This window comes from Eublepharis macularius, chromosome 10 (assembly GCF_028583425.1).
Source record: "Eublepharis macularius isolate TG4126 chromosome 10, MPM_Emac_v1.0, whole genome shotgun sequence".
NCBI lineage: Eukaryota > Metazoa > Chordata > Lepidosauria > Squamata > Eublepharidae > Eublepharis > Eublepharis macularius.
This window is the reverse complement of record NC_072799.1, coordinates 65,045,093-65,068,984: the sequence shown is the minus strand read 5'-3', so window position 1 is coordinate 65,068,984 and position 23,892 is coordinate 65,045,093. Positions and strand designations below refer to the sequence as shown.

The 23,892-nt window shown below is 43.3% G+C and overlaps 1 protein-coding gene across 1 annotated transcript in view; it reads right to left on the bottom strand.

Moving 5' to 3' along the window:
• Positions 1 to 23,892, bottom strand: part of KLHL2 (kelch like family member 2) — a 68,013-nt gene that overhangs the window by 29,829 nt on the left and 14,292 nt on the right. Inside the window, exons 5-7 of the mRNA XM_054989886.1 lie at positions 14,425 to 14,587; positions 4,026 to 4,135; positions 264 to 380 (exon numbers count right to left, since the gene is read on the bottom strand). Of these exons, the coding sequence (XP_054845861.1) occupies positions 264 to 380; positions 4,026 to 4,135; positions 14,425 to 14,587 (390 nt within the window). The remainder of the gene's footprint in view (positions 1 to 263; positions 381 to 4,025; positions 4,136 to 14,424; positions 14,588 to 23,892) is intronic.

Genomic DNA, 23,892 nt, shown 5'->3' with positions numbered 1-23,892 from the left:
GGAATGGAAATGGGTCAGAGCTGCCTTCCAGAGCTGGGCTTGGACCTGGAGAGGTTATAATGGGCTGAAGTTTCCCTTCTGGCATTTCACAGCCCCTTCACACAGATCCAGTGTAGCAATGCCTTTGCCCTGCCACCGGCTGTCTTTTTAAACTACCCTTCCTGGCTAACATTACATCTCCGGATGCAATGTTCTTCATGTGTCAGATGTCTCGTGTAGAGTCACAGGGAAGACTGCGCTTGAGATGCTGACTTTTTATTTACCTGAACCAAATACTCTCGGGAGAGCAACGGCAGGCGAACGTGTTCCATCAGACGTGCCATAAGCTCTTGTCTCACATCTTTGTCATGGTTAACCCAAGCTATCACTGCTTCGAATACCTTCCAAAACAGCAGATACACTGTGAGTTTTGCACATTGCCTGTCCAAGCTAATTAACAGATTACACATTGACTGAATATCGCTATTCAAGCCTTACTCTACCATTGCCAAAATCTAGAATGGAAAAAGGTACTTCATGCAAGGGCCAGTGTAACATTAGAAACTAGAAAGCCCAACAGAACTGGGCTAACCTCCTCACCTTGTCTTGGAGGAAAGAAGAGAGTCACAGCTGCTGCCACACATTACTCCATATTCAGCAGCAGCGTTTAGCCATTAAAGGAACCCTGCCTGCGATTTAGAGAGGATCAAACATCTAAGCTGCTTTTTTCCGTTCTAGCAGTGGCTCCCCCCCCCCCCCACAAGCAAGAGGTGGAGAATCTGCCCATCACTACATTTTGTGGCAGTAGATTTTGTAAGTTATTCTGCATGTTAATTTTTTTTTTGGCTTGTCCTGAATTTACTACCCATCAATTTAATTGGGTAACCCTATGTGCTACAGTTATGACAAAGAAAGAAAAAAAACTGCAAATTGGTTTCTCTACACTAGACATAAGAAGTCCCCTGCTGGGTCAGACTATCATCCATCTAGTCTAGCATCCTCTTTCACTCAGTGGCCAGCCAGTTGGCCTTGAAGGCCAATAGAGTGTAGAGGCCAAGGTCTTCCTTAATGTTGCCTCCTAGCACGGCTATTCAGAAATCTACTCCACAAATCTACAGAAGTTATTAACCCACAGCAGGGGTTTTTTTCTGGGAAAAGAGGTGGCGGAACTCTCAAGAGGGAAATGAGGAAGAAACACATGGGATTCTTTGAAATAATATTATTTTCAAGCACTATTGCTGAGTATTTTCAAGAGGTGCCGGAACTCCGTTCCCCTGCATTCCCCCTGAAAAAAAACCCTGGCCCACAGACATTTTTAATAACCCACCTGCCCATACATTGTCGTCATTTATTGTCTAAAAGGAAGAAAAAAAAGATCCACATCTTTCCTGCAGTTTACAAAACTTGCCCTGCCTAATCACTGGCAGTGAGTTGTGTTTTATGAATGACAGAAATAGCAAGTTCAATTCAGGCTTCTAAAGTGAAGACAAATGTTGTCTTTCATAAAATATTTTATCATCAAAAGTTTATCATCAGTACTTTATCTAAAAGATTCCAGAAACCGCAGCCAATATTATTTTAAAGCAACTTTACTATTCGCATTTAAAAATCTGAACACAACTGACTATGGCATTTGTCACTACAGGTTCAACTACATGTTACTGGTTCTTTCCCATTTATTGCAAATTATGTTTTTCTCTTTTGCAAATGCAGTCTCCAGGCTTACTTTATCAAAGACAAGAACATCATGAAGAGAGATGGAAGCCTTATCATCCCCTGCTGTTTTCTTGCTGGAGAAAGACGCCCCCTGAGCTGTTTTTACTCTCCCCCCCACGGGGGGAAAATACATAAAAGAAGTTTAGGGTGGCTTCTTCCAGCAAGAAAATGGGATAAGTGGAAGATTAAATAAATCACATACTGACAGCATTGCATATGGAACATACCGCATGCAGACAACAACTGCGTATGGACTTATTTTTAGTTATCAGTTATCGTGGTAAGTAGCCACTGATGGACCCATCCTCCAAGAATCTGTCTTTTAAACCCAACTATGTTAGTTGTCATGACTATGCCCAGTGGTAGTGAATCCTATAACATTATGTACCCCTTTAGTTTGGTTTCTTTTTCTAGAGAAACAGTGTGAAATGTTCTGGGGAGAGCAGCCTAAATGAGACCATTATGGAGGAGGTAGATTTGTAGAAGGTGCATAAGCAACAGCTTGAAAGTTATTTTATAAGGTATTGTGTGAAAAACAAGTGTTCAAAGCACCATCTAGTTCCCAGCGCTACCTACAGTAATTACTGCATCAAGGGAATCTGCCTCCATTTTCTGGAAACTAATAAAAATGCGCTCCTCAATCAGGAGGGTAGAATGTCAAGTGGTCCATATTCTCAAAATAAATAGAAATGTAAGTAACTCATTCTATCTACTGCAGTTAAAACTTCTACAATTTATGCTTCCATCAAACAATAAAGATAAAATATCTATACTTGTAAAGTATGCTTCAGGCACTCCACCAGAACACTTAGCCTTGTAACATATGCATAATACTATGGGTCCTAAACGTTATTTTCTGGAGCAACCTGCTTTAAGATGTGGCCTACGTAATCTTAACAATGTAAAATTTAAAGTAAAACCTTGTGTTGCCAGCTACGGTGAGTTTTACCAACAGATAACTCAAGTCTTAAAAGATTACTTCACATGCTGTGGCATCTTTTTTTATTTTTGCAGCAATATTCTCATTTCTTATTGCAATAAGAAGAAGAAAGGAAAATGCTAAAAGCTGCCCTATCCCATTATTTTAACCATGATTGCTTTTACTTAATATACCCAAAAAGATACTTTTACTAATCATTTGATTATCTGCAATTAGTCAAAAGACAGACTTCAACTCAAATATTTTTAAGGGCCAGCCCTAATAAAAACTAGCCATGGACACCAACCTAAAATCTCAAACTTATAAAGGCCCCTTTTTTTTAATACTGGGTATAAATGTCATAGCACTCATCATTGTTTTTGCACAGAGAGAACTTTCTTCTTACATCTAGAAATTAATTATGAACCACTTTAAGATTTGGTTGACTTTATCAACTCAGCCAAATGATTTGTTGGTTTAAACATAGCAATGCAATTTATGAACTACAAGAAATGAATACCACCTGGAGTGATTTGGTAGCAGAAATTACCAGAGAAATTGCAAAAAAATTGGAGGCAATACTTAAGATCAAAGCCAAATATGCTGTAAATTGAGGTCTTTGTTAATTTTATGTTCTTATGTCATGTAAATGATTTTAACGGCTTATCGGTTGTAAATGCTATTTCATGTTTCTATTATGCCAATAAAGGTATGGTGATGATGAATACCACCTCTGTGTTTCTACTCTCCAGAAAACTAATGGCTATTCTAAGCTTACTTGCAAAATAATCTTCATTATCTAAGCTTCCTATTAGCATGCAATGTAGTCACCTCTGTAATGGAATAGCTAGCTAAATAGTTCTTTTATGCTTCAACATAATGGCAGTCTGCTGTATGCTTCCCAAAACTTAAGCTCAGCTTGCATGCAGGGTAAAAGAATTTGATTAACAGTAGAGGACAGAGTCATGCAACTCTGTAAGTAGGTTGAACTGTGGGCTGACAGCACCAAAATGCTGCCAAACTTCCAAAAGTTGGACGGCAATGCTGGACTCCTTGTTAAAAAAATAAAAAACAAAGCTGCCCCACACAGGATTTTGACATGTGGCAAACACAAAACAAATTATAACAGCTTCTCCATATGTCCAAACCCAGCACATATTTTTAACCTACATTGCAGCCTACATTCAGTGTCACATGATCTTGCCTTATGGGAAGCCAAAAGTTTGTACAGTCATCTGTATAATCACTGAACAAAGTGTTTACATTTTTTGTAACAGGTGTAGCTTTCCTCTGTAAGATCAAACACTTTTATGAAAATTGTTTAACTAGGTAGCTAATCTAAAATGGAACAAATTTGAGTATTAAAGAATCCCTAAAATGGTTTCCAAATTTAGGGGGGAAATTATCTTACCTTTTCTTCTGATGTAATTGTTAATTTGTCACTTGATATTAAGCTGCACACATGTTCTACACCAAGATTCAGAAATTCCTCACCAAGTACAACCTCAGTGAAGTGCTGTTCTGTTGGAGAGGGGAAAACACCTGTCGTTAACATTTACTACCACAATATAAGCATGAGCAGAGGTATTACACTCGTATATTGATTCATTAAATACACAGATCTTCATTTTCTCCCAGCCTTCACAGGTAATTGCTAAAACAATTAATGTACATGAAACATTTAAGTAAATTCTATAATCTTTGAACGGCTTACCACCTTGGCCTGCAGATTGCCAGTGTGTTCAATTTTTGTCTTAATGTATGGTTTGGGTGGAATTGTATTGCCTACCCCTCCCAAGATCAGTTGCTGCTCTAGAGATTTTTTTTGCAATCGTTGAAACAAGTTTTTGAGGACTGAATGATGTCAAGGAGGGACTGGGTGCCAATCTGAGTTTCACAATAATAGGTATGTGAAGAATGGAAGTCTGATATATTTAGATTTTGACTGATTATACTCTAGTGTTAAATATTGTTTATGACTTTAAAATTTGTAAGCTGCTTTGTGTCCTGTGTTTCAGGAGAAAAGTAGCATATAAATATTCTAAATAAAGGAACTCTAAATAAAGGAACAAAATATCAATTTTGTTTAGTATGGAACCATAGGTTTGATTATCCTTTGCACAACATGTAGTTATGTGTACATTTAACGGGGAAGAAAATCAGTATTGGAAAGATGAAAGATGAGGATGAAAAGGTGCTGAGGCAGAAAGTAAAACAGAAGATAGCCACAGAGCAGGAATGAGGAAAGTTGATCCCAACAATTAAACAGGGGTCCAGATTCGTAAGTGTTGATAAAGATAGCATACCTATCCATAATGGCTTTCCCACTGACATCCATAATATTAATCATACTAATGCAGGTACTTAGTGAGTCACCCATTTCACAGCACCTCATCCAGTTCTTTCCCCCAGTCCTTGTACCCAGGGTTGACATCAGCATGCCCTAAGGTGGGGTAAATGAGAAGACCCAAGGCTTCTGGAGGGCCCCACTGCCACTGCCCCCCCTCGGCTGCACATGTTGCAAGGGCCACTGGGAAATTCATGTGCAGGTGGTGGGAGGGCACAAAAGCAAAGTGGAGGAAGGAGGCATAGGTGACTTGGGGGAGGGGCATGTGGGCAGAGACCCCCAGGCACCCTTTGCCCAGGGAACCCCCAGGCTTACAACCAGCTCTGCATTATCCCACACATAGCTAGTATATTCTTTCAGGCTCAAAACAATTGCTAATCTGAAAAGGTAAGGCTTTTGAAAAGCCTGTGTTGCCATCAGATGCCTCTTTAGAATTTAAGCTGGTTGCCTAGGAGATGCTGTTAACTGTTTGAGACATATTCCTTTGTCAGCAAAGAGAGAGAAATAAATTTATTATTATGAATAATAAGACTTAAGTGATCCTGCAGGGCCCAAGTTAACCTCTCACAGGGCTTAGGTAAGGAGGGGCGGGGTCCAGAAATAACCCTAACACTTCCCTAACCCTACATACCACTGAGCCACAGCTCTTCTCCAGTGAGGCTGCTCTACATCCTGCTTTGTTTGCTACCTTTCCTGACAGGCTAAATCATTAGTTTGATACTCTGTTTTTCTCCCCAATAGGGACACAAGGCACCTTATAACATCATTGTCCCCTCCTCCATATTATGGTTAACAGTGATGGCAGAATGAGGATTTAATGCTGGCTCTCCTAGTCTAGCACTTTAACTGGTACCACTACATGGAATGGTACCCTCTAAAGAAATAGGCATGAAAGGGTCAGAATAGCTTACAGTAAACTATAATGGCTTAATAGAAATGTAAACTATAAAAATAACTTGTTTACCAAGAAAAGTGCCTTTAAAAAAAAAAAGAGTCCAGCAGCACCTTTAAGACTAACCAACTTTATTGTAGCATAAGCTTTCGGGAGCCACAGCTCTCTTCTTCAGATGCATGAAGGGCATGAAGAAACTGGCCAGAGATATGTAAGTGGTGAGGGGAGGGGGGAGAGGGTGCAGCGAGTGAGGGTCATGTAAATGTAAATAAGTTACAAGAAATCATAAAAGAGGTGGAATGCACAATCCAGGCTGGGTGTGACCCCTCCATGGCAGAATCTGAATAGAATGCCAGAAGGCAGTTACTTTTGGTAATGAGATAACCATTCATGGTCTCTATTCAATCCAAGTCTGACTGAGTCAAATTTACATATGAATTCCAATTCAGCAGCTTCCCATTGGATTTTGTTTTTGAAATGTTTCTGTTGAACTATGGTGACCTTTAATGGAATGTCCTGGTAGATTAAAGTGTTCTCCCACTGGTTTCTGGATGTTGCCATTTTTAATGTTATTAATTGGAGACAAAGGGGCCATTGGATCTCTCCACCCCGTATCTTATAAAAATCATCATTACAGATTTATCCTGCTGTCCTTAGCTTAGCGTCTTAATCCAAGTCACATAGCTTAGTAGGCACGCAGAAGGTCAAACAGACAATGTCATGAAAGAAAACTCAGACTCCTCATCTGCTTGACTTTCTTATTTAAATTACACTTTCAAGAACAAAAAAACCCCATAGTAACAAGGATAACTGCATAGCAACTGAAGCTACTGCTCAAAAGCAGAATTAGTGGTTGATTTGCTGAAGTACTTCATGTTTGAAAGACTTCCGTGTGATTAAAGAATTATTTATAAAGATGTTACATTTGCAGGTCAGCCACTGCCTGTCTAAGGCATCAAACTGCAGTTTGGAGTTGTTTTACGCATCAATCATGATGCCTGGGAAACTGTAGAAACACTGAAAAAGCTTCTCAGTTGGGCCAAAACACCCTGCTTACACACTGAATAACATTCATTTCATGGGGAATGGAGTAGATCATATAAACTGCTAGCCCCCTTCTCACAGCAGCCCTCTACAATCCTCCTCCAAAAGGCATGACTGAGGGACCCTATAGAACAAAAAGCAATGGCCATGGAAAGCTACAAACGGGGCGGGGGGGAGAGAGAGAGACTGGGAGAAACAGCATATACACTCTGCTAGTGGAACCTCTTGCATGAACAGAGTGAAACGTCTCTGCCTTTTCTACCACCGAGGCAACTGTAAAAGGTTCTGCTGCTGGAACAAGGAGAATGTGATTTTCAACTCAATTATTACCATCATACAGCTGCCCTCTATACATAATGACTTTGTCCCCAGGGTTCCCTGACCCGAGTAATGCCTTTTGTTATAAACAGTAAGAATAGAACCAACATCTGGCAAGAATAGGGGCCTTATTGCACTTTATACCCCCCCACCCCCCCAGATGTCTCTGGGCCAGCTCAAGAGTCATGTTCTGAAGTTCTATGGTTCACAGAGGAGTATATGTCTGATTTCGAGTGGAACCATCAACAGAGGGAAGCTGAAACTCTTCCCCAGCACATTGTTCCATCCTGACTAAAAACAACCATGGGGAGCTACTTTTTACCATCAGAAAGACTTACTGGGGGAGGAGTGTCCCTATTTTTTACCAAATGAAAGGGCAACAATATTTTTGGCATCTTTATTTCCTAACAGAATTATGTTGAGAGGCACTGAACCTCAACAACATTCCCCCCATGCCATACAGCAGACAGGATTAGTCAAATGCTACCCAGCGCTACGGGCCAAGCTACACATGATGAATGACACTTGAACAGCAAGTGTATTTCTCCCTGTTCACTTGCCACTCAATCCACTTGCCGTTCAAGTGTCATTCGTCATGTGTAGCTTGGCCCTAAGAAAGCACCTTCCCTATGCCACTCTGGCCATACAGCCAATAAGCAGCTGGCTTATACAAATTCCCTTCATCAGCTGTTGTCTCAGGATGCTTGCAAGCTTTCTTGCCCATCTCATAAAAAAAAAACTATTTTATAACTTAAAGTAGTCAAGGACAACTTTTTATTTATTTTCAAATAAACAACCATAACTCTGGTATGAGCTTCCGCTGGAAAGTGCCCTACCAAAATTTGGGATGAGTCCATGTTGGCCAGCACTACAGTCAACTTTATTCCTGTCCTCTCTGTTGGGATCTTATTAGTCTGTTGCAACCAAATCTACTTAAATAAGTTTAAGCCCCTGGATACAGTCTGAAGCAGGCAAAAGCTAGAGAGCTCCCCCGCCTCAAAAAATCTCACTTGGTTCCAAAGCAACCAGCTAATCACATACTGTATGCAACCTAATACACATTATTGAACTAAATCCTCAGATTCAGACAAAATGTCATGATTCATATTTCTTATCTATCAAAGGCAACTCTTTCTTTAACTACAAAGTCTAACATTGTTTCAGTCAATTTTTCAGTATGCGGCATAGCTACTGTTTTCTACTTTTGAAGAGTTTATTCATTTAGCTATATAAAAAGGGTTATAAGATCCTCTCAAGAGGTTCCGGGAAGAAGTAATGTACCCTAATAAATAACTGCAGTAAGTTGATTAACATCCAGTATGCATTGAAGTGTAAAATTAATTTGTCTGTTAATTTCTAATCAAAGCAGCATGAGAATTGTCAAGTTTGCTCTTGGCTGCTAACAACGCCAACATCTCTTATCCAGGTCTGATAACCCCAATATAAGGAATCTACTAGTTGTCCAATAACTACAGAGAACATTTTTTGTATTGATTGTAATCCAAGGTCTAAGAAGTTTATCATCATACCATATTTATTGCCATATTGTTTTCTGAATTTGGATACTGAGCTGCATATTCCACAGTTCTGCCATAGTTCCTTAGTTATAGGTTTGTGATTAGGTTTCAGATGAACAAATATTTTTTGTGGCTTTGCTGAGTTAAAGTCAAAAAGGAAAATATGTCAGGAAGATCTAAAACGGCAAGTGCATCTGGGTCAAACTGGATACAAAGGCAGCAGGTTAATTGCAGATATTGACAAAAAATTAATCCCAGGAAACAGTATATACACAATACACAAAGGCCATCATCACACGGGTCCTTATTTCGTCAGTTTTGCACTAGAAATCGTTTCTTCTGTTATCGTTATTAGAACGGATTCTCCCATCTTTTGACGACTGCTTGCGCTTCCAGTCAGTCACATTAAAAGGGAAAAGCACAATTCGACGGTCAGTCAAAGTGCCTCCGGAAACGGGGCCCTAAAAATCCTGCCCTTTAAAAAAAAATTTTTTTTCACATGTTTGCGCTATATCACTCTTCTATTATACCAATGTTGTGCTGGGCCAACCCAAAAGCCCATGGCAGAATAGTGCTATAGCGCTATAGAGCTATAAGGCTGACTGGAGAAATCTGTGCTAAACAAAGGATTAGGCTTCGTACCTATACCTAGGTATGACTTTTTCAAAACTAGGGTGGATCTTTTTAAACTTATTAGGCTTATCAAATTGAAAAAATCTTTGGCAAACAAACGGAGAGAGCAGGACAGCCTCCTGTGAAGCCAAGATCCACTTTTGTTCCTGATATTCGCAATCCTTTAATTGATGAATTTGAAAGTGTGGTGCTTAGAGACATTAAAACCTTGGAAAGTAATACCAAAGAGGTGTGGTATAATCTGTCTAGAGTGGAATCTGATGCTGTTAAAACTCTGAATAGTGACAGAAGTATCACTATTAAACCAGCGAAATACCAACATGGTGGTGTGATATACTTTGGAGCTTGTGCTATAAATATGCCTGTGATGAAGCAATAATGCGAAACGGGAACAGACCAACATGCTAGCGAAACCCGTAGGCGGCGAAGTGAATGGTCACAGCTTCGGCGTGACAATTGCAGTTCCATAGCTTTGCTGCTTCACTATTTCCAGCAGCTTCTTTGTTATTTATTGTCAGGAGTGCTGTTGTACCATTATGAATGAACTTAAATGATTGTTCCACCACTGGGATGAATTTATAGATGCTGTAGAGTATTGAGACATGTATTCCTTTGTATTTATTGTTATATGATTTGCTTGAATAACTTGATACACTTTCACATTGTTAATAAAACGTTACTTTATTGCCTTACTTGGTGTATTGCGTATATACTGTTTCCTGGGATTAATTTTTTGTCAGTTTCCAGTCCCAGGTTAAGCCCTTTATCTGGTATAATTGCAGATATTGTCAATGATGTGGGAGAGGGGACAATATCCCACTTGTACGTTTGATAGTCAAGCCACTCAAGTACTACAACCTTGATTCCAAAATGACTGCAACCATGGGCGAACAAAATGGGTCCTGGAAAAGGCCCCTAGCCCTTCACCTGATGGAAAACCAGGGCCAGTTATGCACAAGTAACTGGCTATATCTAGCAAGGACAGACCAGCAATGTTAGGTTTAGGCAGAGGATGGTGAGGCAGGCACCGCATCACCTGCCTCTACCTGGCAAACGGTGTCCCCAATGGCCTGCTCCTCTTTCATCCAGCCCAGCAGCAATGGGGCCAGGAAGGGGTTGACAAGTTCGGCTGCCATACTGCTTGCCTCTACCCTGCAGTGTCTTCATTAGCCTGCTCAGGCAGGAGCTCCGAAGAGGCAATTCCCCTAGGATGTTTCTTGATGGCCTGACAGGCCAATTTGCTCCTGATCTGCAAGGGCATAGGGGGAAGGGCAGGAGGAATAGCTTTCCTTTCAACCAGCTCCAGCAAATGAATACATTCCAGTTCTTCCATCTCCCCTGATTCAAACGGATCTTGGACATGCATGCAACAAAGAAAAAGCCAAAAGAACAAGCTGGGCCCTTCTTCATCACATATCAATTGCTTCCACCCTCTGAATCTGATGGCATTGCAAAACTGCAATGTTTTGCAGTTTCTCCTCTTTCTAAGCATTTCTCCCCACCCACCCCTCTCTCTCACACACACATAAACACAGAGCTCCTCTTTTGCATATGTACCCTGTAGTCCACTAGAGGGAGTTAAAGAGTTAGGGTCTTCCTTATAAGGAAAAAAAGTGCAATTTTCCCTGAGGGATTAGAGGGTCTGAAGTAGGGGTGTGCGCTTCGGGTTTCCAATTTGGGTAAATTACCTGAATCAGACCCGATCTGTAAAGATTAGGGATATCCAAATCCAGGCCAGCATGCTGGCCCCGATTCAGAAATCCCTAATCAAAGCTTTCCGAAGCATCTGGAATGCTTCGGAAACCTTTGGGGCTGAGTTTAAAGGGCTTGTAAGCAGCAGAGGGGCCCTTTAAACATCATCCCACCCCCACCCCCAGCCCGCCATCCCCACCCTCACCTACCTTGTCAGCAGCAGCAGTGGCTCTGGCTCCTCTGCCACTACACCGCCGCACCACTGCCTGAGCCTGCGGGGTGGTAGGGAAGGCTGGAGCCACTGCCACCACTGCCGCCTCCGGCCCTTCCTGTCTCTCAATTGGCCGTGGTGCGCCAGCGGCCATTTGAGGGGCAAGAAGGGCTGGAGGAGGTGGAGAAAGCCCTTCCTGCCCCTCAAATGGGCGCTGCCACGCTGTGGCCAATTGAGGGGCAGGAAGGGCCAGAGGAGGAGGCGGCGGCTCTGGCCTTCTCCACCACCCTGCAGTCTCAGGCGGCAGTGCGGTGGTGCAGCAGCAGAGGAGCCGAACTGGCTGGCTCCAGGCCATTGTAGCCTTGTGTTGCTGAAGCAGTGGCGGCGGCCTGCCGCCCAGCTGTCAAAGACCCTCCCACCAGGTAAGTGGGTTGGGGTGGAGAGGTTGCCCAACGGGGGTGGGGGTTGAAGGGTTGCCCCAAGGGGGTGGGAGGGGTGGGGGGGTTCCCCCCCTCACTTCAGTATGCTCCGAATATTTACGGAGCATACCGAAGCAAGTAAAATAACTTAATTCCGAAGCGGCTTGCTGCTTCGGAATTAATGTATTTCCGGATTTCCCCCCCCGCTTCAGGTAAACCCGAAGCGGGAAACCCAAAGAAACCTGGCCCTGCACACCCCTAGTCTGAAGCTACAGGGAAAAGCACTCTTCCCTCAGAAGCACTTCTTTCTAAGAATATTTTATTTTAATATTTTAGGTATGAGAATTTCTTATACTAATTATTGTGTTTATATTAATTGGTAGTTAGTCTGTATTTTGATTGTTGTTGGGACTATTTGAAATGGATGTCATATGTGAATTTCCCCTGAGGGATTGGAGGGCCTGAAGCTGCAGGGAGAAGCAGTCTCACCTCAGAAGCACTCCTTTCTATGTAGCAATGCCAGGTCCCCCAACCCTGCCAGTGGGAGGGCAGGGGGCCTGGCACTTACCTCTTTGTCGTTCCTGGGTGCTCCTTGCACACAGTGTGCATGCGCTCCTATGGCTACACAATGATATCACTGCATGAGTGTGGGAGCGTGCATGCACTTCTGAGATGGCAATTTGGCCTGTTCAGAGCCAAAATCGATCTGCGGAGATGCACAGGAGCGCTCTCAAGGGCATTGCGATGATGTCACTCCTGGAGGTGATGTTGTCATACCGCCCCAGGAGTGCGCCTGGGGCAGCGTTCCCCCACCTTTCCTCTCCCCTGCCGTCCAGGTGAGTAGAGGCGGGGGGCAGAGGGTGGGAGCAGGGGATCCCACTCCCCCAGCGGGGGAATGGCATCCCTATTTCTATGAATATTCTATATTAATATTTTAGGGATACTAGAAACTCCTGTAAAGAACAGAAGACATCCCAACACAGAGCACAGCTGCAAGCTGGCGCATCTTCAGGGACTGGCTAGACAGAAGTCAGAAAGACTGAAATCCGGGTCTGCTCAAATACAACAGGCCTGAATTGTTACATGTTGGCTGTCATTGTATATGCTTAGTTACTGTTCCAAATAAAATGTCTTTTCAAGTTGGATCACTGATATTTTCATAAATACAATTGTCGCAAGTGGGATCACATTGTCATCAATGAGAACTCTCTTCAGTTCTTTAACAAAAAATTATTTGATATTGCTCCTTGAATTAAAAAGGTTACACATAGTCTGCTGTGAGATCTCAATCAGGCTAACTGTAGTTACACAACAAACCCTATTTGACAAGGATTTCTGATATGGAGGCAAACTTTATCGTTATCTAGCTAGCCTGGCCTGAATATTGTGGTGAATCATGAAATAGGAAGAAATTGGCACATAAAAAGGAGCATGTGAGCCTGCACCTTGTTTCTCCCAGCCAAACCAGTTTTACTGTGACAGACTTGAGCCCCTGTGATATCCGTTCTAACTGAAAGATTGCATTTTATGTCATATTGCACAAATTGACAATGTGAAAATTATTAAAGTAAACAGTGAAACAAAGCAAGTTTATTTAAACCCAATGACTGAAAGCAGAAAGGATGAAATAATTATGTGTTCCTCAAGGAAAGAAGTGACTTATGTTCAATATTGCTACTCTTCAGTCCTTATTTTTAAATGCACATTTTAGCCATTTAACGAAGCAAAACATATTTCCAGAATGCATCAGGTTAGAGTATTCAAAGCAACTGTGAAAATGGGTTCAGTATATTTGACCAAGCATTTAAGCGCTGCTCTCTTAGATGGAACAATTATTAGAAGTTGGTTCACATAAGGAAATGAAGCATACAAACACAAAAACCACTGTCTAGGTGTGAGAACCTTGTTTCACACAAATCTTCAGTTTTTAGAAGGATAAGTACAATGAAATTTTAGAGTAAATAGATACGCTTTCTCCCAGACATGGATGCTGATTAGCCAAAGTTAGGGTTATGTTTGCTTTTCATAGCTATCCTACTAACCAGGGCTTTTTTTCTGGGAAAAGAGGTGGTGGAACTCAGTGGTGGAACTCAAGACCGCACAATGACGTCACTTTGGGTCAGCTAGAACAAGGGGGGAGTTTTTTAAAGTTTAAATCGCCCTCAGTGAAAATGGTCACATGGCTGGTGGCCCTGCCCCCTGATCTCCAGACAGAGGGGAGTTTAGATTGCCTTCCGCACGGCCAAGCGGCACAGAGGGCAATCTAAACTCCCCTCTGTCTGGAGATCAGGGGGTGGGGCCACCAGCCATGTGGCCGTTTTCAAGAGGTTCTGGAACTCCGTTCCACCGCGTTCCAGCTGAAAAAAAGCCCTGCTAGTAACAATAGCAAGTTTTGTCTATAACGTACTGCATCAACTAGCAATATTGCCACATGTTTTGGATAGGGCTGTAAAAATCTTAAGAGCCTAGTTGGCAGGACTTAAAGATGTGATGTTGATGCCTGAAAATTCAATGCGCTGTCCAATCCTTGTTTTGAAATATGTTCAAGTTTCCCAGCTGTTTCATGAATTGTTTTTGTGTCTGCATTATAAAATGTGGGAAGTCTGTCCCAGAACAACATTTCTCACCATCCTAGCTTCAGAACACTTTGGGGCCGGCCAATGTTAGATAGCTGCTGCCTCAGACTGTGTTAAAAGGGATACCCGCAAGTTCATTTTTAGAATGGTGTTGCACTTGCCTGCATAGATGTTGGCCTTGTTCAGTAGGTCTGTGCATGCATGCATATCAGCAAAAGCACGAATACCCAGGCAGTTGACAGGATGAAGCTGGGTTTCCAGAAAGTCACAGCAACTCTTCTTTACATCCTGCAACTGCAACAAACTAGCTGCCGGGAGAAGTACCTACAATAACCAAAACTAGATGAGTACATGCAGTCAGTCAGTTGCCACAATTGTTATTATGGATGAAAGAAAACAGGGCAAACACATTAGAAGTATTAGAACTGAAGCAGAAATATGATCAACGGAGTTGTGTGCCATTATGAAGCTTATTGTTAATCCCCCCCCCCACAAAAAGAGCTTATATTTTTCTGCTAAAGTTAGAAAATAAATACTTCTAGTCATCTTGTATCTTCCTCACTTTTTCATTACCTTTAGAATTCTGTTTCACATTAAGGTATTGATCACTGCACAAAACACTTGTTTTTCTCAGCTACGAGAGAAAATGCATTATAATGTAGTCAAACATCCCACTAACAGTAGTCTTCCTGAAGAGTTGCAAACACTTGAGAATAAACTTTTACAAAAAATCCGAATGTAAATAATTAAGTTCAGTTTCTCAAGCTTTCTCCAGCTCTATGTTTCCAATAACCTACGGTTCTGTTTCATACAACCAAAGTTGAACCAGGTAGCACCTTTCCAGAAAAGAAGCCAGACTGACTTTTTAGGTAAGAGTAACACAAAGAGAAACTTTGTTAAGCTCAAAGAGAACATGGCCTCAGGTGGATTTTGAGAGTACTTCTAATGCACACCAAAGCATGTGTAAAGCTCTTGCAGCGAGGAAGGTACTTTACACACTTCAGTGTTGGGGCAGTTTCAAGGTACTGCCTCTATTAAAGGAGCATAGAAACTCTTGTGCACTCAGAAATGTGCATGCTACTAAACTAAAATAACATGGCATGTTGGTCTCAAACACACTATAATGCATAGCGGCATGCATCTTTCCGAGAAGTCCTATGATGGAAAGGGAAGAACAGTGGAATACGTTTGCACAAGTTGAGCTGGTTTAAATAGCACATTGTTAGAAAAATGGGCCACTTGACTATTAGAAAACTCAGATCCACACAGTGTTTAATCTAGAGCCGTAATTCACATTTCCTCTCTGCTCATTAAGGTTCTAGTTCTTTGGTTAAGTCATTTTGTTCTGGGAAAGCATATTAAACATCCTGAACCATTATCAAGTATACAAATGTACAATCTATATATTAGCTGATTTTTCTATACCCTACACGCAGCAATAACAACATATGCTAGGAAACAAAATAGACTGTTCACTGGAATTAGAACATCCCTTTTTCAAGTTTTGTTTACAGGATTCCATTTAGTGCTATTTCTAAAGCCCTTGAACGTTCCTGCACACAAAAAAGTGGGAATTTGACCTACATTTGTTTAAAATTCTAGCCCCAATACATGCATTGCAGATGGTCAGAATAACGATTGCATCCTTTCCTTATTAGATTGTATAGTAGTGTGAAAAGGCATTCACCAACAGGACCAAAACCACCCAAGAGTAACATGGAACTGCTCAGGGCTTTTTTTCTGGGAAAAGAGATGGTGGAACTCAGTGGTGGAACTCAGGACCACACAATGATGTCACTTTGGGTCAGATGGAACAAGGGGGGAGTTTTTTAAAGTTTAAATTGCCCGTGGCGAGAATGGTCACATAGCTGATGGCCCTGCCCCCTGATCTCCAGACAGAGGGGAGTTTACATTGCCCTCCGCGCTTCATTCCACCATGTTCCCACTGAAAAGAAGCCCTGGAACTGCTTCACACAGAAAGTTTTCATAATTTGGAACTCTTGTATGTATCTTCAATTTCAAAGAGTCTCACATAAAAAAGGGAAAATGCATGCTACTATTTTCTGGAACCAGGTGAAGGTCAGTCACCATCAACGGTGAGCAAGAACGGGGAACCTAAGAGCCAACCCAACACCATTTTCCTGCACAGCACCAACTCTCATTGCATGCTGCATTTATGGATTGCGGCTGGTAATTTTGTGATAGCGAGACTTTCTGCTTCATTTCCCACATATATTACAAAATGGGGAAACACTGGGGGGGGGGGGGTTACGGTAAGTTACCCAATATTAGAATTCACTCTTCCCTACAATGTTGGATTACAGAAGCTACTTTCAAGTTCTCATGTATTCAGAAAACCAAACGCTGAACTGCAGAAATGCCTCAAGCTGAAACGCTTCACACTGCTTGTCTTTCAAGAAAGCATGAGTCAAGATAAACATCTGTAGTGGTGGGTGGGTGGCATTTCAGAAGGCTAAAAATACATTTTGACATCTGTAGCACAATGCTAAAAGCTAACACTTTACATTTCACCCAGGAAAGTTATTAGCGCTCATTCATTTCAAAGGCAGCAAATTGTTCCTAAAACCTTTTACAAGTATCATGTGTAAATGTCTCCTAAAAATAACACCTTTTAGTGATGAGTTTTCAGCTCTGCTTGGAGTCCAGTTATTGTTTATACATTCAGGAAGTGACCTATCATACAAGTTTCAAGCTTGTCTAGCAGGTCATCCTCCCAAGCAAGAGTCTACAGGGTTCCAGGTTACGTTATGTACTCAAGTCACTTTCCAAGACCCAAATGTGCATGCATGTTGGCATTTGTAGATGTATTTAGACAGTGAACTCTGTCTGAAAAATATAAAATGAGCAGTGATGAGAGAAAGATGGAATCCCACATGTGTGAATTTTTTTCAGACAGAAATTGTAATGTATATACATAGAAGCTCTTATATAAACGTTGAGGGGGCATATAGGATACGCACCCACAAGCTGAACAAGACACATACAGTGTGTCATTTCCAAAATCTCCCATGTATCTCTGGGCAGTCACACTCTCTCCCTCTTCCCCCCCCACCGCAAATCACCTTACACACTAAGTGTTTCACAAAACAACCTATATCCATTATAATTACCATTCTGTTGAAAACAGCTTGATTTTGCATTCACAGAGGGAACACCAGAACATGGGTGTTTATATTTCATATGGTCTCTCTCCAGCAGCCCCAAGCTTACCTCCCATGACCTCAGCGTTGGCATCTGCAATGCTCCAAGAACTTGCATTTGGTTAAAGGATTAAGTTGTAAAGTGTGTGGCTGAAAGCGAGTTGCAAGCCTAGCAAATTGATTCCTATGCCAAGTAAGTAACAACTCGACAAGATGCAAAGATTTTCTTTTCCAATAAATATTATCTTGCTGGATTGTAAAGAGCATTCCCAGTTCTGTCTTATTTGGTAAGACAATATAATGCTTTATACAGAAAGATAGCACGGAAACCACGTCGATCTGTTCAAACATGCCCGTAAAGACATACCTTGGGAATCTTTATTTATTAAAGCATTTTATATGCCTCTTTTCTCCCCAAAGCGGCCTATAATACAAAATACAGTGTGTATACATTTTGTAAGAGAGAAGGGGAAGAAAAGGTTTCCCAGGTGTCTCTCTGTCCCCCTCCATTCAGGCTACGATCCTCAGGTCAAGAGCTCATGATGACTCTGAACTCGATCAGGTTTTAAAAGGTTACGTACAAGAAAGGGGGAACACAGAGGCTCAGCTACAAGACCTTATAGCAGCTAATGGACACCAAAATCTCCCACCTCCTCCTGTGATCAGTAATCTACCACAGGTCTCCCTACTCGCTCCCCAACCATGCTCTGGCACTCCTGCAAGGGACAAATCGCTAAGAGGTTAGACAAACTCAAAGCACCCACTGACAATTAAGCCAGACCAAGCCCTAACAAAGCTCCAACAAAGGTATGCGAAAGGTCACTTCCAGTGAAGATAAACAAACTGTCCTTATTGTAAAAGGCAAAATAGCATGATTTCCACATTCAACTCCGGGATCCAAAGCAAAGGATCAGGAGGACCAGCCCAACCATTTAAGGTTCTTGTTTTTTTTTAAATCCAACAAGATATTAGGCACTGGAAATCCTTATCAATGCCAGTAAATAAAAGTGACTGTGTAACAGCTTGAGACATTTTGCAGCGCTTGTGAACATTTGGCCAAACAGTTTGTTAGAAATGCTACATGCTGTACCAGATAATGAGCTAAAAGATATTGGCAAGTCAAATCTAATGACAGGAAGCAGCAGACTTAGTCTGCAGTGCAGGAGATCATTAGATCAGTGGCATTACACATACCATTTAAATATCCCAGCAAGGCAGCTATTTTTAGTGAATTGTATATGACAGAGCTGCAACACTCTTAACAGGCATTAGCCTGCTTGTTCAAATCTCGGGCACAAAATGGTCCCAGCCAAGGCTTTTTTTCTGGGAAAAGAGGTGGTGGAACTCAGTGGTGGAACTCAGGACTGCACAATGACGTCACTTTCGGTCAGCTGGAACAAGGGGGGAGTTTTTTAAAGTTTAAATTGCCCTTGGCGAAAATGGTCACATGGCCGGTGGCCCCGCCCGAATTTCCAGACAGAGATCTGGAGATCCGCGCCAAATGGTGCAGAGGGCAATCTAAACTCCCCTCTGTCTGGAGATCAGGGGGTGGGGTCACCGGCCATGTGACCGTTTTCAAGAGGTGCCGGAACTCCGTTCCACCGCATTCCAGCTGAAAAAAAGCCCTGGTCCCAGCAATATGGTACAAAGTAGTAGTAGTAGATCTGGCAAAAGGGGAAGCAAGCCCTATGACTTGCAAACTAAAATAAGATTCCGGTATTTCTTTTTGAAAGCAAGCATTCCCATCTTCAGGGCATTAGCTGCAGCATTCTGGCTTTCCTACCTGTAGCTGAATGTACCACCTATCATCAAAATCCACCCTAGTGCCCATTTTAACAGCTGAGCGTAACTCCTGCAGTCTAATGTGTACTTCCTTACTATTATAATTTCTCAGAACTTCCATAGTGATTCACATTAACTGCCTGCAAGACAACTCAGCTGCCCAGCAGAAGAGAAGTGGCATTACCACTTTCCAAGGTTTCCACATGAAAGCTTCTATCTCAGCAGCAAGAACCAACCAGTATCTAGCTAGGACAAAGTTCCTGAGAAGTTCTTCATGTTTGATGAACCATACTAATTTGCTACTGAGTACCAATATTATGGGACTGATTGCAGAAGTCCCTGGCACAAAAGGGTCTCTGCAAGGATAGGAAAGAGAAGCCAGCACATCTGTAGAAAACTCTTGAATGATCCCAACCCTCTGCCATTTTGGTTGCCTTGGCAACAAAAGAAAACAAAACCTGAAGGGGCCAGGAAGGAAAGCTGGGAAGAGAATGGAAAGCAACATCCAAGGAGACAGAGGCATGAGATTGGCAGGGAGTGGCAGTTGGGAACAGAAGATATAAAGGGGGAGAGACCATGGGCCTGCAAGGGAGGGGGAGGGAGGGGAGGAAAGAACCAGAGCACCAGAGATAAGCCATGCAGATCATCAAGCATATGGTAGGGAAAAACAGGAGCAAACGCAGAAGCAGAAGCTGACGCGGCACAAGGAAAGGAACGGGACAGGATTTCCACTCCCCTTTCCCCGTTACAGTTTCCCTTCTTGCTTTTTCTCATTCAGATCACTGTGATTTTTTTAAAGTTGTACATCATAGCAAACGTAAAGAAACGCATTTAATTCAGAATGTTTTGTGAATGTTTTAAACACACTGATCCTTTTAATAAAATGAGCCTTACCATACGAATGGACATGAGCACTCTAGAACGTGAGATAGTTTAGACACAGCCATAGCAAAATTGGTAGGCTGTGCTAGATTTTCACCTGTAGCCATTTCAAGGGTGAAGCTGAGCTTGCAGGACGAAGTCTTATGGCCATCCTCCCAGCCCCTGCTTAGCTTTTTTACATGCTATTCATTGCCTGTTTTCATCTGCTCCTTTCCATGAACTATGGCACTCTTCTTAAAGGGCAGAGGGGAGATGTCACCTGTGAAGCAATCCTAGCCAATCAAGGGACTAACTACACAGGCAGGATGCTATCATGTGTTCCATGCAGAGATTTGGCTACTGACTACAGACTGAGTCAGCCATTTCTTGCCCTCACTGTGAACCTATTAACTTTTGCCTATTTTTCAGGGCCCACCAGGCAATACCAGAAACGGTATTTTTTGCAGAAGATGCTGTGTAAAGAAAATTATAGTCCCTCGTTTTGGATCAGCCCTAGAAGTGTGACCCTGAATATTAACACTGCCTAATGCCAAGTAGTAAACATGCTTATCTGCTGCACAGGCCAGCAACTAATAGTAGTCAAAATATGATGCAATAACTCTTCGCATTCATAGGCTCTGTTCAGACAACAATTTGGAGTTTGTAATGGGCATGAACCTGGTTTACTGTTGCACTTGTGTGCTTCCTTCCTTGAGCTGGCTCTAATGACTGAAGATTTCTTCTATAAACTAGTGTTTATTTCCTTTGCAGTAACAGAGATTCTCAACTGTGCTCCATCTCCAATTTCAGTGAAACCCACAAGGGAAGATGGGAAGGGAGTGAACAAAACAATAAGCCAAGGTTGTAACCACCGTGAACCAACTCTGGCTTGCTTGTACCACTTGAATACAGCATTAAATAAGACGTCAACCAGAGCAGAGATATTCAGCATATGAATTATCTCTCTTCCACTACAACTACATTGTTAGGGCAAGCACCAGGGAGTGTCATATAATGACATTTAATACTGGAGTACAACCAGAGCTTAACAGTTAAACAGAAAGGTTAGTAAGGTGAGAAAACAGAGTTTACACACTGAAACCCAAGTCCCCAGATACCAGAAGAGACAGGCATCCCGTTTCCATTCTCCTTAGGATTAAGGCAAGCATAACTATAGCAGCAGTCAAGGCTTGAATTCATTTCTTAGCTAATAAATGGGGGACATCATAAATCCAATAGAACTGGAACTACATTATTTATTCTGTTAGGGCTGTACAACTGCTGTTAAAATGTTATTGCTGCAGTGATGTGATTTTCATTGACTGCCATTGCTGGATCTCAAGACTGAAGTCAAGAGTGAATCCCATTTACGCTTGGTCTGAACTTGGACAGAGGGGGAAGGAGAAATTGGGACTAAGAATGGAAATCTAAAGGCACTTAACCGTGCACTTAAACAAGGCCGCTCGGCCACATGCATACACATACAAACTTTGCCCTCACCATTTATGTGGTAGGCTGCTGCCAGGCAGATTTACACTTAGGGACTAGAGGTGTGCACAGCACAAAAAACAAGCCAAAATTACACTCAATTTTTTTGTTTGTTCCTTTCTCATTTTGGGCACCTGTCCCACCTGGGAAGGGGTCTGGCTGGTGGGCTAGGGGCCTTTTCCTCTCCCCCCCCCCACCCATCTCAGGGCTACTGCCTGGCTCTTGAGCTAAGCTCAGTGGCTTTCTTTGACTGAGGGCTCACAAATCTGTTCTTTTATTTTGTTTGTTCTGTTCTCATTTTGGGTACCTGTCCCACCTGGGAAGGTGTCTGGCTGGTGGGCTAGGGGCCTCTTTCCCCCCATCTCAGGGCCTACTGCCAGGCTCTGGGGCCAACACAGTTTCTGGCTTCTGGCTGGCTACTTTCACTGCAACATTCATTCTTCCTGCCAGCTGCACGAGAGGTGGGGGGGGGGATCCTGAGCACCAGCTCTTTGAAGACATGACCACCTGTTGGAACTCATCTACAGCATGATGACTCATCTGTTGGAGCAAAGAAATGGGGTGCAGAATATCATGTCCTCTGTGCCCATTGTGCAGGGGAGAGAGGAGGTCAGCATTAGCTCCACAGACTGGCTAGCCCTCTTCCAAATGGTCTGTGTCCTGAAGCCATTTCAAGAGACCACCGACCTCTTCTGCTCCTACACGGCCAGCCTGGGGCAAGCCATCCTCCTGATCCTTGGGCTGGAACAGGTGCTGGTCAAAGAACTAGAGCAGGGGGAAGCCCTTCTCCCCAGGGTCTGGGACTTGGTGAGGAGGTTGCAGACAGGTGTGACTGCCTGCTTGCATCCTCTCTGCCAAGAGGTGGTGTACAGACTGACCTCCGTGTGCGACCTCCGTATAAAGGGCAGCATCACCACGGCAATGCTGAGCTCCAGCTATAAATACAAGACCTCTGCAGAGAGGTGCAGTTTCCAGGCAAAATGATCTAGCCAGAGGGAAGAGGGACTGTTGGCAGCAGTGGTAGAGAAGGAGGCCGATCAGGCCAGCATTTCAGGCCATGAGAGCCCACTCAACAGCCCCCCCCCCCAGTCCTCAGTGGTGAGCTGGTGGTTGGCGGCATCAGGGAGCCCATGCATGCCCTTGCAGAGGAATCGGCGGAGGTGATGGTGTGAGAGTACCTTCCCAAGCCCCACCAGCCCCCTGACTCTGATCCCCTGGAGTACTGGACACACAAAGCTGACATCTGACCTGACATCATCTGTGGCCATGAACTTCCTCTCCTGCCCACCCACTCCCCCGGTGTCTAGAGTGAGTGGGTGTTCTCCCACCAGGGAGACCTGCTTGGTGTCTGCCACTCACACCTGGACCTGGAGGATCAATTGGCCTTCATAAAGTTCAACCTCCCCCTGCTGAGCTACCTTTCACTGCACCTTGGGGATTGAAGATCCAGGTTCCCCCACATTGGAAGTTAACTTTGCCCCCCCCCAACAGCTGTCTGGGGGTATCATGGCTCCGACCCCACCCCAGCCTATGTGACACTACCAAGCTTATGGTATGCAATGCTGTTCCCCCAATATCTGCTTCCCCCTAGGATTAACCTCCCCTCATGGATTGCCTTTTTCTTTTCCTATCCAAGAATATCCTGTCTCCCAAAAGAACATCTCCTTCCCCCCAAGATTAACCTTCTCTCATAGACTGTCTCTGTCCTCCTCTCCTTGAAAACAATATTCTAGTGTCCCCAAGAACATCTCCTTGACTGGCGGAGGGTGCCGGGGGGGGGGGGCTATAAAGGTGGGCAGTGACAAGGAGCCAGTGATGAGTAGTTGGGAGCGAATCAGTGAGTTGGAGAGATGAGAGAGTGTGACAAGGTCAGAGAGAGGGAGCAACACTGACCATCTCAACGGAGGAAGAGAGGGATCCAGGGTGTCTCCAACCCCCCCCTCCATATCTGAGGCTTTCCTTGAGCCCCAGCCACTGCCCAGGCCAACCTGGAGGGCATGCAAACCCTAGGCTCCAACAAACCCAGCCAGGAGCCTGACTCAAGTCAATTGGCATTTGTGGCTGGCTCCCATTATATCTAATGGATCTGCTCCATGCCCACTGCTCACTCCTGGACCCGGCCCTGGTGGATTCATCGTCTGTAATAAAGGTTAACCTCCCTCTGCTGGGCTTCCCCTCCCTGGGCCTTGGGGAGGTATCAGGGCTCTGAGCCACTCCAGTCTCTGTCCCACTGTCAGACTCAGTCGCCCACCCTCAGGCTCCCTCGCAGCCACCCCGTTGATGGGGTGGATTTTGGCTGACTTGAGGCAAGGAACTACCCACAAGGCCAACTTACAT